This window comes from Scomber scombrus, chromosome 16 (assembly GCF_963691925.1).
Source record: "Scomber scombrus chromosome 16, fScoSco1.1, whole genome shotgun sequence".
In the NCBI taxonomy this organism is placed as follows: Eukaryota; Metazoa; Chordata; class Actinopteri; order Scombriformes; family Scombridae; genus Scomber; species Scomber scombrus.
The window spans coordinates 6,668,667-6,685,338 of NC_084985.1; the positions used below are offsets into that span (position 1 = coordinate 6,668,667).

At 41.9% G+C, this 16,672-nt stretch overlaps 1 protein-coding gene across 6 annotated transcripts in view; it reads right to left on the reverse strand.

Annotated features, from left to right (window-relative positions):
* The window catches only part of macf1a (microtubule actin crosslinking factor 1a), a 247,530-nt gene that overhangs the window by 52,178 nt on the left and 178,680 nt on the right, over window positions 1–16,672 (reverse strand). For all 6 annotated transcript variants that reach the window (XM_062436570.1, XM_062436569.1, XM_062436574.1 and 3 more), the window contains 12 exons: window positions 16,517–16,628; window positions 15,074–15,136; window positions 14,343–14,581; window positions 13,984–14,113; window positions 12,747–12,946; window positions 12,191–12,418; window positions 11,827–12,103; window positions 10,876–11,474; window positions 10,578–10,766; window positions 10,229–10,435; window positions 8,377–8,694; window positions 8,062–8,244 (listed from right to left, as the gene is read on the reverse strand). In XM_062436570.1, the coding sequence (XP_062292554.1) occupies window positions 8,062–8,244; window positions 8,377–8,694; window positions 10,229–10,435; window positions 10,578–10,766; window positions 10,876–11,474; window positions 11,827–12,103; window positions 12,191–12,418; window positions 12,747–12,946; window positions 13,984–14,113; window positions 14,343–14,581; window positions 15,074–15,136; window positions 16,517–16,628 (2,745 nt within the window). The remainder of the gene's footprint in view (window positions 1–8,061; window positions 8,245–8,376; window positions 8,695–10,228; window positions 10,436–10,577; window positions 10,767–10,875; window positions 11,475–11,826; window positions 12,104–12,190; window positions 12,419–12,746; window positions 12,947–13,983; window positions 14,114–14,342; window positions 14,582–15,073; window positions 15,137–16,516; window positions 16,629–16,672) is intronic.

The window sequence follows — 16,672 nt, forward strand, 5'->3', positions numbered from 1 at the left end:
TGTTTATCACAAGTCAAACAATTGTTATTATAAAGTAAATGACTATAAGGGGAAATATATCTTGAGCAAAGCATGAATTATACACTATATATTATTTTCCCATATTAACATCGGTTTATCTTTTATAAGATTTACACTACTCCATTAGATATATATGGAAATAGTATCACTTATGTGAATAAAAAAGAGCTTTTTAACCATTTCATACACAAAAATATATGTTAAGAAGCATATCTTAGGTCTCCCTTCATGGTATTCTGACATATAACCTAAATACATTTAATACACTTATATGATTATATGAAATGCTATTAAATGCCATCCTTTACAACATAATATCTTACTAATATTCGTCCTGAATCAGACCAGAATAGAATATTGAATTCCACCGAGCTGAGAAAAAGAGAGTGAAAAAGACAGAGAGTGAGGGCTAGGCCGAGCTGTGGCATGCCTTCCTAATTCACAACAGCTGAAACAATACAGGACCTGAGAGTGGAGGGGCGAAGACATTACACACACACACCCTCACACACACACACGCCCTCACACACTTACATATGCACACACACCATCTCAGACATATTTAGATCACACAATCCCGAGACATAACAATCACTCACTTTCTCGATCAATCGCGCATACAGTACACAGAGAGGTGAAAGGTGTGTGTGTGTGTGTGTGTTTGTGTGTGTGTACCAGCAGGTTATAGGAAGGTTCGGCCCGGACAAATCAAGTTAAATGATTAGAGAAATTATGTTAGCATGATCCAATCAGTCCCTTAGAGAGACGAAACGAACACACGCAGACGTAGACAGAAATAAGAGTCATGCACTCAGACACACACACACACACACACACACACACACACACACACACACACACACACACACACACACACACACACATATATATAGACAAACTCAGAGTCCCTAACACTAACAGACATGACTACATCCAGCAGAAAAAAGAACAGAAAGAAGTCCAGGAAAAATCTTGAGAGCCAGTAAACAGCAATGGTGTCCAGATGACGTATGACTTGGATTAGTCGGGGAGTCATGGGAGGGTTACTGGGCTCTGACACACTGAACTCCTCTGACTGGTTTCCACCTCTGTGTGTTTGAATTAGCCTCACCAACATGGCCGCTATCTGCTTAAAACTGGTTAACTAGTCCTGCTGAAACTGATTAGACACAGTCCGACCTGAGAGGATACAAACTCGAACGCAGCTGACCTCGTTCATACTTTACATTTCTTGTATTTTCCACTTTCCAGTTTAATCATGTGGTTTTGAAGACTTACATACAGTAAACTATGTGGTATACTGTATGTTCAGTGTGATACATGGCGAGCTTATGTTTTGAAATACAGATGGGGATTCAAATACATAAAATGTGTATCAGAGAACCAGAATTGATGTGGTTTTTTTTCAGAGAGTAACCTTTCAAAAGCTGGACGTGCAGTTTTATGCTAGTGACTAATGATTTATGATTTCCAGACCTGAGTAGAAATGCCGCAGAGTGCCTCTCTGACTCACCGAGATTTAATATGGGCTAGCTAGAAGACATTATGGGTTACACTGCACAGGTTTTTTATCAAACAAAACATCTTTGTCTTTATGTTTTATCTATACCAGGTACACACTTGTGTTTCGGACAGCCTGTAAGTTCAAAATGTCTTAATTACAAGTCGCTAGTCATTAAAATCAAAACTTTAAATGTCTACACAGCTTTATACTCTAGGTGAGATTCAGGATGTGTTCCAGCTTCACAGCATGGGCTAAAAAACAACCAGTGAGCCTCTGGCCCAGTTTGGCTTGACTTCTACACCCATCATTAAATACTTGCTGACACAGTCGGTGCAGGGAAGGACAGTGAGTCACGAGTTAGAGATTCTCCAAGGAGTAAAAGACGATGGGATGATGAGGTGAAGAGGACAGACTATAGGAGAATAAAATAATAGAGAGGAGGAGTAGGAAGGTGTGAAGGATAGGGAGGTAGAAGAGGTGAAGACAAGGGAGGCGTGCAGTCATGATTTAGGATGGGGATTTTCACAAACATGTGTGCTCAAAGACACACAAAGACACACACACACATGCCTCCTTGCTTTGCTGTCAACCAGACTAACCAGCCCTTCAAAGGAATGTCCATCTGCAGCTTTGGGTTTAGAGCCTCGTAACGCTGCTCTGCTAAAACTCCAGAGAGACAGAGAGTGTGTGTGTGTGTGTGTGTGTTCTCTCATCCCACCCGGAGACTATGTCAGCTGCTTAGAGACGAAGGGAGCCAGGGGCATGCAGAGGGATGTTGATGCCACACCTTAATGTGTGTGTGTGTGTGCGTGGGTGTTTGTGCGTGTGTGTGTGCGTGCGTGTGCGTGTGTGTGTGTATTTGTGTGGGTGGGGTGAGGAGACAGCTGAGATTCCGGTTGCACCCCGAAAAAGACTGGAATTAGAAGCATCCTCTAATGCACAGTGCACACACACACACACACACACACACACACACACACACACTCCTCATTGGGCCACAGAGCAACCCTAAATACAAACATAGATTCCACAGTAGCACATATGTGCAGACAGGACGGTCATGTATAAACATGTACATGATAAATAACGATACTCAGACTGGGAAACATTCTCATATAAAAACTGAGGCTGTGTCTGAAATCCCCCCCTCGCTGATTTATTCATTTACGACTCGGCATGTAATAGATACAGAGTCATTTAATTCATACTGAGCAGTAAATTAAGATTTCAGACATAAATCATCATCATCGTTTTGTGTGTTTCCTGTTTGGGCTGCAACTAACGATTATTGTCATTAGCGATGAAATCTGTTGATTATTTTCTTGATGAATTGTTTATATGAAATGTTTAAAAAAAAAAAAGGCATTTGTAATTTCACAGAGGCCACACATATGTCATCCATTAGCTTGTTTTGTCTCAGTGACAGTTTACAATGTTGAGATATTTAATTAACTGTCATATATGAAAAGGATAAAACAGGAAATCACATTTGAGATGCTGGAACAATCAAATATTTGGCTTTTTTAAATTATTTTTTTAAACAGCTGTAGCTCATATAGTAGCAGTTTTTGTTTCAATGTTTGTTTCATTTTGAGGGTCCTTCACACAGTAGTGCACAAATTCCACACATTTAGAATTATTTGGACCCTCAACTAAAACAAAAAAGAGGATGGATAGTAAATATAGTGCACTATGTAGTAAATAGGGAGTGATTTCAGTTTTCATATCCACCAAATATTTTTAGGGGTGGGTATTGTTTTCAAACTCCAACATTTACTATCCAAATGTTAAAGGACCAGTGTTTAACCCTTCCCCTAATCCAGGATTTAGTGGCATCTAGCAGTGAGGTTGCAGATAAATACCTCTCCCCTCCCCTCCCAAGCATGTAGGAGAACCTACTGTGGCTGGGAAACTTGCAAAAAATGTGAAACCCCCTCACTAGAGCCAATGTTTGGTTTGTCTGTTTTGGGCTACTGTAGTTAAACATGGAGGTGCAACATGGAGCGCTCCCTATGTAGATATAAAGGACTAATTTTTAAGTAACGAAAACCCAATGATTTTTATTTCAGGTGATTATACATTAATTAAAACATGCTTGTGAATTATTATATTCCATTATTATTAAGGCTGCTAAATTCTACGCACTGCACCTTTAAATGTTACACAGTTATAGGCAGGAAAATAAAATGTGCTAAAGTTGTCAGAGAGTGTATTTAAATCATAAACTATTCAATAAGTGTAAACAAGACTATAAATCTGATCAGGCATTCAATGCGAGCCTTCAGGGCTTCACAGTTTTCATTACGCAGTGATATAAACACATTCTGGAGCAGCCCAAATAGTTTTATTTACATAATAAATATTGAACAAGTGCTGTAGTTTTTTGACAGGAATGCTGATTTCACTGCTTCGCTCACTGACCCAATAATTCATTGTGAGATCATTGTTGGGAAGTTTTAACAATTTGACAACATCGCCTCCCACTCCCATGACCCTTTATCCCCTAGCTGCCCCCCCCCCACCGACCAACACCCACACACACCCACACACACATACACACACTTTGTCCTGAGCCCCTTCGTATTTCTAAGCATCGGCATGACATCATCTCTCTGGATTGGAAATGGGGTCTGGTGGGGGAGGGGAAGGAGGATGAGGAGAAGGGGAGAAGGGGAGAGGGGTGGCCTGGGTCTGTTTTGGAGCCAGACAGACATGTTTAGGTTTGAAATGAGCTGAGCTGGATCAGTTACAGAAAAAGAGAGAGGGACAGAGAGAGAGAGAGAGGCAGAGGGAGGTAGAGACAAAGCAGGGGAGGAGAGGAAAGCAACTTCAAAGAATGGGCGAAAGAGACTTTAACGTCATTTTTTTTGCCTCTTTAGAAAATTACAGAAGGATAGACGCAATATGTACTGCAATGAAGAGGGAACATAAAAATGAAATGTGGCATTAAAAAAGTCAGATAGAGGTCAGAAGTAGAAAAAAAACAACCCGTCTCACTTTATTCCTTCTATCCCATTATTTCCTTATCTTTGTCCCTGCATCTGTAAGCCTGCCTCGTGATCCTGCTCTCCGTGACGATCTGCCATCTCGCCCTTCTCTCTCTCTCTCTCTCTCTCTCTGTGTTCGACTGTTATTTTCTGTTCTTTTCTCTATTCCCAACAATATCCCCCCCGCTAGCTTCCCTTCGTGGCTCTCCTATTAATACCCCCTCTGCCCCCAGACGGAGTGACAGACCATTTCTCCATGCTCTACATACCCTGCAGACAGTAGCTATTATACATCCTGCCCCTGCTATTACTTTTTTGCACCCAGTCCCACACTGCCACCAGTCTGTCTGCACCTCGGTTGGCAGTTCACAGCTTTGAACGTGGGGTAAAATGGGGGTGAACAGTGTGAATAACATGATTAACACCTGCATTTTGGTTTGATCTATTAACGACTAGTAATGCCTTGAATTTCAAGTAAGAATATTCACTTGATAGTGGCACTAGACAAAACCATAACCAAAATTATTTCAACTTATACTGAGAGTGATATAAATATATCTGCATTAAATTTCATCAATGCAATCCATCCAACAACTTTTATTAGTAAATTAACTTGTTTATAATACATATTTATACAAAATTGCTTTCAAATTGTAATTAATTCTCTCCATTACTTAAATATTGTGCACCAGGTCAATCATTTTATGAACACAAGCTGTGTCTTTCTGTAGCTGTTTCTTGTTTATGCATTTTTATTTTACAAGCCATCTTTATTACTCTTAATATTAATCTGTATTCCTCCAGTCAAGTTCCTCCAGCTTGCTATGGCATATCAATTTAAAACTCAATTTCCAGGTTGCCAGGATTGTAGTCCAAAATGAGGCATTTTGCTCAGTTGTTTATTTAATGCAGGAATGAGTTTATTTGGTCTTTAATTTGGGTTATATCAGGAAAAGAAATACATATTAATAGTCTTAGAATCCGCTTTATTGACTAAGTACAGTATGTTTGGATACAGTACAGGAAAGAAAATAGACTCTAGTTTCCTCATTTAAAGTATCAGTGTAAACATACTGTAAGCATAAGTGCTGTAATACCTGTAAACGTACTCACTAACATACATTTACTGTAACTGTGCACCAGACAAAATACATAAAAGCTTTACGCTCTTTGTCTGCTCTGGCTCTACTTCTCTAGAGAAGCCTATTCAGATTTTCACAGCTCTCTCTCTCTCTCTCCTCTCATCTTTCCCTCCCTCTCTCAACACCTCTTTATCTTCTCTGTCTGTTTGTTCTTTGCCACACATTAATTTGGCCTGCTCTCATTAAGAGACCGACTAGGGGGAAGAAGAGACCCAGAAAAAGACAGAGGGGGGATTGGTGGAGGGGGGGGGGGGGGGTGAAGCAGACGATTAGTAGGGCAAGAGAGATGTAAGGCCAATGAAGACGTTTCACCAAATATCCAAATAATTAAATTAAAGAAGATGAAAAAATAAACCAGAGAAGGAAAAAAAGAAAAGCAAGAAGTAGAATGAAGAGAAACGGATGGGATAAAACGTTCTTTGATCCGCCCACACGTCTTAACAACAGCTGAGTCAATCACTCTCTGGGGGAAAAGCAGGACTCCTACTAAATTTTTTAAATGCATGAAAATGATTAGCGCTTATATCACATGACTCATCAATCACTTTCAAAAAAAAGCATAACCTTCTCTGAGCATCTCGGCCACTGCAGATGGGAGACAGTGGTTAAGTGCGCTCTGGGATTCGTGCATACTTCTCCAGGGCTCTCACATACTTACATAGTTTTCTAAAGTGGACAGGATATTACATCACGGCAAGAAAATGTGCTCTTTAATGATAGTAGTCGGACTGAAAGAGCGTTCTGTGCCCGTGAAACGAGCAGTGGAGTAACGCAATAAAACACAATGGTGGTGCTAGCAAAGCACATTCCTGAGGTTAGCTCCGACACAATTCAAAGACAGTAAAGAAGAATTATGCTTTAAAAAAAAGGGCAGAGATGTGCTACATTAAGATGTCTTAATACTGGATATCACCAGAAGGAAGCAATGCACCGTGATGAATTAATCACTGTGATCATACTCATGTTTCTTTTTCTTCTTCTTTCTTTGATCCGACTAAATCTGAGAATAAACATATTCATAATATGATCAAATGAGCGTATAAACATTAAACGTCCTGGTGTTGGATGCATTAGGATATTTCCTTTTATGTGCTGTTGTAGAAAAAAAAAAGGAAATCTTTGTATGCAGTATTTATTTACCTGTTGTTTACACCAGGGCATAAACCTGCTTTTTTCTTGTTTAAATCTTTATAAATTGAACATTTTTGGGGGATTTTGGACTGCTGGATGGACACAGCAAACAATATGAAGGCATTGCAGAGCTGTGGGAAACGGACATTTTTCACCCAATTTTATGATATTTCGTAGACTAAACATTCATTTTTCCCAAGAATTGAAATTAATCAATAGCCAGTTGCAGCCAAAGATACTTTCCAGGGTAAATAAAACCCCTTATTTACTGTACTTTTATCTGTATCATATTTCTAATAGACAATACAATGCCCTAATTTGATTTCATCATTTTTTGGCCTCACCCATTGTGGGTTTTTTTTTTTCAGAAGGAATGTGTTTTCATACGCCATCTCTGAGGTAACAAAACAACAACAGCAGAGAAGCAGTGCTGACATTTTACATGCTTTTACTAAGTGTTGTGTTAACCGTAACAGAGGGAAGAGAAGTGGAGGAAAAAAAGGAGCATCATTTTCGCCAGTATCAAATTTAGACCCAACGTCCATTATCTCAGTGACAAGGCTAACATGTTCAAAAGCATTACATGGCATGAAGAGGGATAAGTATGATATATTTGAGTACATGTGAGAGACGTAAAACGAGAGGAGAGTGTGTGCAGAGGAGTGTATCTGAGGGAAATGTTGAGCGAACACTGAAAGAACATCGTAACTTTCCTTAAAAAAGAAAAAAGAAGCTGCGTGATTCAGCAGCGTGTCAGGCATTTTAAAGAGATGTGTGACTCAAGTAATCACCATCACTGACTCCTCACACACCACAGGAGTTCCTCTCTCTATTTCTCTCTCTCTCTCTCACACACACACACACACTACAAACCCTTACCTCATGGTTGCTACGAGTATGAACAAAGACAAAAAGGACAGATGCAGACCTCCTCAGAGCCTCTACAAATATTGAACGTCGCTATTCATGACGCACACACACAGAAAGTGCAAAGAGACTGTGAGCATAAACAAGTGCAACCTTTTCACCCTGAATTCAGTGAGATTCGCTCATGTTTTTAGCCTCAAAATCAATCAGAAGTTATTACTGTCAGCAATGACAAATACTCTCACACACTACTCAAGTACTGCATGTACTAGATTACACAGCCAAGAAAACCTCAAACCAAACCAGCTTTCAAAACATCCTCTACACATACAGCGATGTGCATCTTCTCACTGGCACATACACACTAACACACACTCTCACACACTGAACGAGAAGAAGTCCATCCTACCTTGAACTCCTGCAGCTGCTGCTTGATGATCTCCACCTCTGTGCCGACCATGCCCTGCGCGTTCAGCCCCTCTTCCGCCCTTCCCAGCATGCCTTGCAGCTCGGCCACCTGCCTGTAGAACTCTCGAACCTTCTCTGCAGCGTCATCGATCTGATCCAGCCTGGCCTGGCCTCGCTCGCTCAGCTGGAGGAAAAGGATAAACAGGGACGGATGGAAGAAATTTAACTTTAACAGTCACTTAAATGGACTAAATCCTGTCACTAAACAATACCATCTAACTATCGCCACATCATCATCATCATTTTTGTCTCTCACCTTTCCGGCCTGGCGGTTCAGAGCCTCTGTCTCCCTCCTGAGAGCCAGGAGGTCGGGGGAGGAGCCCTCCCTGCGAAGCATGGTAGAGCACTCAGATGAATGCCCCTCCAGCTCCGACCTGAGGCTGCTCACACGGGACAGGAAGCCCTTGAGGGCGTCTGCTTGAGATGCTAGGGAGTCTGCGTCACGTCCGACCGGACTGAGGGAGTCCAGTTCATCATCGAGGTCGGCGATTCGTGAGAAGACATCCCGCACGTGAGACTGGACCTCGCCGACGCCCTGCAGCCGAGACTCCAGGGAGGAGCAGCACTGTTCGATCTGATGGGAGTAAAGAATGTAGAAAAGTCAACAACAAGGTATTAAAACAAGCATCTCACATCACACACCTGTTTGAGGCAATTTTGAACATTTGATTGAGCAGATTCACTTTTCAGGAGGCATCTGGATGTTCTATTTAAACCCATTTATGGAGTGCAGTCACAAAATAGTTAACTACAGCAGAAATGTACTATGAAAGAGTTTGGATATTCATGCTATACATAAATATTATTAATCATACAAGGAGGAGCCCTTGTGGGTGGTGATATTTTTCTCTGGCTAAATTAGTGTAACAGCAGAGCACAAACCAAATGAAACCAAACCAGAAAATGATGCAACGCTACAGAAAGTAAAAATAGAGTTGGTCTGTGTAGGTGCAAGAAAGACACGCTGAAGCATTATCTAAGAGTAAGTTTATCTGATATGAAAGATATGTTATGCTTGCTGCTTCCATCATCATCTCCAACAGAGCGATTCTTTTTCTCAGCGATGATGACACCAAATCAATATATTAAAAGGAGAAATAAAATACATAAAAATAACAGTGTATTCCTCCAATGGCTTTAATATATGTTTCAGAGTGTCTGTGATAGCTGTAACCTTAAATGGAGTATGTGGAAACTGGATTGCAGAAACTAGATGCTGAATTCTTGAAGCTCTGGTTTACATTTCAAACAATGATGTAGTGTCGAATGTCTACAATGACCATATATGACTAAGGTAAGTCAAATGAGCCAAACTCTTCGGACAGCTATAGTTGTTCTGCTCTCTCTCACTTGTCTGCTAAACACCTACACACACACACACACACACACACACACACACACACACACACACACACACACACACACACACACACACACACACACACACACACACACACACACACACACACACACACACACACACACACACACACACACACACACTAGATCTGACACCCTCTCACACAGTGACCCTTGGTATAAATAGTTCCTCTGGTTGTACAACATCTTCTCTCTCCAGCCTGCAATTGTTAATTCATAACAGCCCTTTCGACGCTCTCCTCTGCTCGTGTTCTGCTGTTTTTTCCACAAGAAGGATTCTGCTCTGCTTTAATATGTGGGTCAAATATATTTTGGACGTTCACTAGTTTTTATTGGCAATCTCTGATCAGGTTTTGGGGAGGGAGGAAGCCCCAAAAACACCAAATATGAAAGAAAGTTAAGTACTGTGTTAAGTGCTGACACTAAGCTACAAAGAACTACTAACAAACCACTTCCTTTGACTCTCATCATCGCTCTGTACAGGGTGTCAGACATGATACCTCAAAACATGAATATATACCCCCACAGAGTGATTACTGTTATTCTTACATTGTACTACGGCTTTTTACAGATTGTGTAAGGAATGTTTGATATTGGCCCAATAAACACTTTGCAAACCTGGAGCAGATGTTCCAGATGTTCAATAAGTACATTTCTAATCACCTCAGATCCTCACTCAGACACTCTTGGAGCACATTTCCACTCTGTACTATAAACTAGTTCCTCACCTTGTCAGTAACACCTTCAAAGTCTTTCTCTGTGTCCTTGGCGTGCTCCTGAAGCCTCTGTGCCCCCTCAGCGCTGCCTCCCGGTCTCTGGGGTGCGTCCTGCACCAGCCCCTGGGCCAGGTCTCTGAGGTAGACTACCTGAGGCTGCAAGGACCTCAAACTGTCCTGCTGACTTCTCAGCCGCTCCAAACTTTTGGCGGTACATGCCTGAATGGAAAAGAGGCAGACATGTAAAACTGTGTTTATAGTGACCTCATTGTCATTTTCACACTGTCAGTGCTTTGCTTTTTTACTCATTTCCATGAACAATGAGATTAAAATGACAATAGCAACAGTATTTTTTCATTACCTGAGGTCCTAAAGCTTCCTGGACTTCAATCTGGTGCTTTGCAGCCTCCAGCCTCCTCTCCACAGCTTGTCTACCTTCTTCAAACTCCTTCAGACGACCGGACAGCTCCTCCAGCTGGGAAGTGCGGTTATGAAGCTTCTCTCCCAGTCCGTCCACCTTACGGTTCAGCTGGGCTTTCTCATCTCGTATCTACAGAGAAAATTGTATTTACAGTACATCAGTCAAGTTTTCTTCATTTAACACATGAAACACACAGAGAAGCCGGTCTGAAACATATAAAATGACTTCAGGTACACACCTCTTCCTCCCCGATGCAGCATTGCTCCAGCAGCTGATCAGCTGCAGTGTTAAAGGCCTCCAGAAGGGGTTGGCGTCTCTCCAGGTCCAGTGACAAACCTCGAGCCTTTTGTAAGGCTTCATCAAGGGCCGACGAATCCAGTGATGGCTGTAACTCTCCATCCTTCTCTTCACACTCCGCTAGCCACGGTACCAGCTCGGCCTTGTGCTGCTGGTAGGTTTCTGCTTTGCTAAGAGTGGCCTTCAGTCTGGCCTCACGCTCTGAGATTCTCTGGTTCTGCCCTTCCCAATCTTGCCGCAAGGAGGCCAGACGGGACTGCAGGGCAGAGCGCTCATCTCCGCCTGCTGGGAGGGTGGCAAGCAGCGACGCTCCCTCAGCTTGAATGAGCTCGTAAGAACCTCGCTGACTGGCAATCCCACGCTGGAGCTCATCCGTCTGTGCCAGCAGGGAGCGGATGGCCTCCGGCTGGCAGGGCAGGGAGTCCGTGGATGATTCTCTGGGATCCGCCTGCTTGTCAAGCCAGGAGCGCAACTCCTCAAACATCTGCTGGAACTGCTGGGTGGACGACAGGGCGGCTTGTAGCTGAGACAGACCGTCAGCTAGAGGAGAGCAAAGCAAGGAATTACAAACATAAACATTGTAAATCTATCTCAAACAAAACAGGACAAACAGGACTTCTGGAGATTTTCTTGTATTTATTTCCATGGATTTGTTAGTATTTATTTTCTTGTAATCAAAACAATATTCTTGTTAAAGGTTAAAGGGATTAAGTTTGAAAGGAGATACTGTTTGACCTCATCAAAAATGAATACATTAAAATGGACGATTATCTCTGTGTAGGGAATCACAACCAGCAAATACAAACACACTTTAGCCGCAGAATCACAAATATACTGCTGCTTTGCACAATAGATACTAATAGTTATTGGTAAAATAACATCAAACACAAACCTGCACGCTCCTCTAAACTCTTCAGCGGCCCGCTGACGCTCTCCAGTCGTTTACTGAGCTCTTCCTTCAGGTAGGGTTCAGCCACGATGGCGCTCAGCTCCTGGCAGAGCCTCTCAGCCTCCGCCATCTCAGTCCGCTGTCTCTCCAGCTCTGAGCGGATCTCTCCTGTTTCCTGCAGGCGCCGTTTTAATGCCTCGGGCTGTGCACTCAGTGAGGCCTGAGCATCAAGCCTCTCACCCAGAGCAGAAACACTTGAGGAGAGCTCTTTGAGCAAAGCCTGTACAGAAGAGGAGGAGGGTTACAATATTTTACTTGTATCATGTTTAAATAGAAACTATATAACCATCACTCTAACTAGACTTACCTGATACCGTTCGCTGGTTCCTTGGGCCTGGTCGATGTGGTTTGATCTCTGGGACAGTCTGTTTGTTAGGTCCTCCCACTGCTGGGAGATGGAGCCCAGCTCAGCCTTGACCTCCGACAGGTCTTTAGCGTCCTGGGCGGAGTCACCAGTCTGGGAGAGGATACCCCCAGCGGACTGGGTCAGCTGGTCAAACTGTGGCTTGCGGGTCTCGAACTCACGCAGCATGAACTGGAAGAAAGAGGAAGAGCGAGAGAACATTAACTGAGTGCAGTTGTGAGTTTAAGAAAAATGAAAAGCCTGAAGTAACTATGGATTAATAGAAAATAAGACATTTTATTTCTTTATTCCTTCCTTTGTAAATCTTTTAAAACACGTTCTTCTCTTTATCAACAACCTGCCTTCAAGACTGAAATCGATTCAAACAATGAGAGATTGGTGTTTAATCAAGTAATCAAATCACTGAAATGTGTCATTATTATGGATTTCTATTATTTATTTCTCTGTATTTATTGACTCTTTTTCAGTATACAGTCTGTCACCAGCCTCGGCTTCATACCTGTACTTGTTGTTTCTGTGTGTTGAGCATGTTGGGGTCGATGCTCAGCGGTCCCAGCACACTCATCATTAGCTCCTTCTCTCTCAGCCACGGGCCCAACTGACTGGCCGCTGAGGTAAAACTACCCAGCCTATCGGCACACGTCTCCAATTCAGTCTGCCTCTGGGCTGCAGTCTGATTGGCTGTCTGCCAGCGGGAGTCTGGAGAAACAACCGATAATGGCAGGAGTGAGAGAACATAAAAAAAAGAAGCGCACAATATGCAAAATGTTTATAAAAAGGTAAACATGCTACACTGAAAAACTGACAGAGGTGTTTCCGTCTAGTTTCCTCTTTAGGAGATAATTTTTAATTCTTATCCGGTTGTACAACAAAGATTATTCTAAATTACATCAGTGAGGTTTATGTCTTCTTAAAATAAACCTAATACAATGTGACACTGACAAAACAATAAGACATTTTCCTTGTTCTGTTCCTCCTCCTACTTCTCCTGTCTCCTTCTTCTTCTCTGACTCATGTTCTGGGCATCCAGCAGCGTGCGTTAGTGTACGTGCACTCAGTCCACAATGCTTTGAAAATACATTATGAAATATAAAACATAAAGGCCCCCTTCTTGGATATCACCTTAAATATTTCTGTCTCGGTTACCTCATAGGAGGCCCTGTTAAAAATATCGAGTACACGGGTGAACAAATAGCTTCGACAGGAACACTTCCCACTCTCTCCCTGGATAATATTGATCTTAGTTTCTTATCATCTCTTTGAAATAATATTATAAATTCTGGAGGCATGATGCCGCTTTGCCAGATCTTTTCAAGCAGTGCCTACCTCTGCAGCCTTTTAACACAATATTCAGAGAAAAGCCCAACAGACAGACGTGAGGTAACACAAACTGAGTAACTGTCCTCAGGGATTCACTTCCTCCAAATGGATGACTCCTTGTGCTACAATCCTTAGGCAATGCTCTTGCTCTGTGTCTCCAACTTGTATTATGCATCTCCTGTACACGTTACCGCCATGTGATTGCCTCATGCTCTGACACAATATATACTTTCCTCATCATGGCTCTACCTACATAGCCTCTATTTAATAGTACTGTACACCTAGAGTACAGTATCTATAATAACATTTTTTGCACCCATCGTTCCACTTCACAGTTTTAGCCCCTGGGCATCTGTGTAAGGTGAGTCAGTTGTAAGTAAAAATTGGCTGTCCCATCATCTTGTCATATGTCCTACCGATCTCCTGGAGCTGTTGTCTCCAGGTGTCTGCCTCAGGTGAGTCGGGGTTGTCAGCAATCAGCTTCCTCAGTGTGCTTTTCAGCTCGTCCACCTTCCCAGAGTGCTCGGTCAGCTCCGAGAGCAGCGCCTGAAGAAGAGAGGAAAACAAGAGAATGACAGGACTTCTGTAGCTATTCAGTAAAGCAGCACACAATGAATTAAATATGTCAAAAATGAGGACAGACTTCAGCAGATAATATATAATAAGGCCTGTAGTATAATACACACCAGATTACAAATACTTTTCTACATGGTGTTCCCTGTTCACTAGGAAAAGGGGTCACAGACTGTAATAAATAGGTGAACCCAGTCCTTACCTTGTTCTCCTGGGCCTGGGCTCGTATCGCCTCTGGTTTAGAGGGGGAGGCGGTCTGTCCCTGTTTCAGGCTGTGCTCCCTGTCCGTCAGCCAGCTCTTCAGCTCCTCTGTGCCCTGCCTGGCCTTCTGCCTCAGCTCCAGTGAGGCCTGCTGGCGGTCGAGTCGCTCCTTCAACTCATTACCAAGCGTGTCATATCGACCGTTCACATCAGATACGGCCACTTGAAGCTCTGTCAGGTCTGAAGACACAAACACAGAAAGGGAGAACGTTGCTGAGCATGAATCAGAATGGAAGAGAAAGACAATATATTACTGAAGCCTTATCTAGTATAAACTAGGAGAGCAGGATTTTAAGAACTAGTGTTTTAAAGTACAGTAAAGATTCAACTGGAGCATACCAGGGTAGACTAGATAAGAGTCCTGTAGATCTGGATGTTGCAAAGATTATATTATATGAATCTGAACACATTTTTACTGACAGATGTTCTGCATGGACAGAAGCTTGACACAGACAAGACAGTAAAGGACACAAGGAAACATTAAAACAGCAGACAGCGCTCTTATCTTATGCTGTTATCTCTTACTTACTAACTGATATGACAAAACAAATAAAACAACAATATAGCTGGAGCATATGAAAATAAATGGTGGTAGAAGTTTATCTTGGACACAAATCTTCAGGGAGGTATAAGATAAGGAAGAGAGAGTGGGAGCTAGAGTAGGGAGCTCACCTTTACAGGTGTGAATGCCATTGACACTGCTGGGACCTGCTGAGCCATTGATTTGAGGAGCACCTGGGAAAAAGACATACACCTGACTGAGACTGCAGCACTACAACACAATCATGCAAGCATGGTCATACAGACAAAACAGGACCAGTGATGCACAAAAGGGCAAAAACAATGAACACATTTTAATCTTTACACAGTTATTAGAAAGAAGTGCCAGCTTAACACTTCAAACTCAAAATAATGAACTCAGCAGGATAATCTGGGACTTTGGACAAAAGCCGTGGAAACAGACAACAGCTGTGGGAAAGACATGGAGGATGCCCATAGTCTTTACATAAAGAAATTGAATGGGTGTATTAATAACAAACATAAATATGAGCATCTTTTTGCGTAATATGTACATTTTAAACTTTCAGTATGCTTTCCATCTAGTATGATATGTTTATTTTCTGATCTAAAGGCAACAACAAACATTTTATATTATAGTTACTTTTAACTTCCTACTGTATTTTACAAGCCAAAGTGGCTAGATTTAACTAGAAATTTATCAATTTAAGCATAACCAAGCATGCACTTAACAATGCAAGAAACTTCTATTATAGTGATGTCTAATGTCATTAAGTTGGACCACATTGATTGATCCCCATTTTCATCTATGAGGTTGTAGTTTGTGTTATTTAACTGTAAGATCTTCCTCTTTTTCATCTTCAAAATCATAACCAGACTGTTTTAGATGTTTGCAGCAAATCCTAATTCTTGTGACATTTTATAAAATCTCCCCTCACAGCTTAGCTCGGGGATTTTACATATTTTGCATTTCAACATCTCCAGACTCAGATTTCCAAACTACACAATAGATATTTTAAACCATATTTGACATCTTAGGACAAATAGCTAGATGTTTATTGTGTAAGTAAAACGTTGGTGGGTTTGTTACTTGTTGTGGTCGGTCTTGGTTTCACATTGGTTTGAGTGTTTTATATTTTAGAAAACAGAAAAGAGGCAATAGTCTCAAATCACAAATAGTTTTCCATACTCTTTTTTTCCCACTCTTATCCTGACATAGAAATGACTAAAATCAAATCCCATACTTTTCAATACTGCGCAGGAACTCTGTTAGCTGCATCAGAGTAAACCACCATGAAAGCTGTTTATAAATGCAAATGTATTGCATTCTTTTTTTTGCCCCCTTTAGAGCCTTTCTTTCCTGCTCCCCTGTTTTCATGATTTGTTTTTCATGTCTGTCTTTCCTTCCAGGTCAAATCATTTTTATAACCCCCTTGTTGACTTCTTTCCTCCCACCGACATCATCTGTAAATCTCGCCCTGCATCACTTACAGAAATGCTCTCTGTGGAAAATAAGTTATTTAAACAGAAGGAGTGTGGGAGATTTGTTTTCTTTGGCCCTGTTTCCATCCCCGCTCTTCCTCACACAGGTCTTACCAGTTTTGGTTTTCGGAGCGGTGATGTCGATGATGATGGACTCCAGCTCCGAGCCACTCTTGTTCAGCTCCTGAACTCTGGATCCCTGTGACTCCCAGTCAGTCAACAAGTCCTGAAGGCATAATGGATTTAACATCAGGTCATTAACCTTTAACA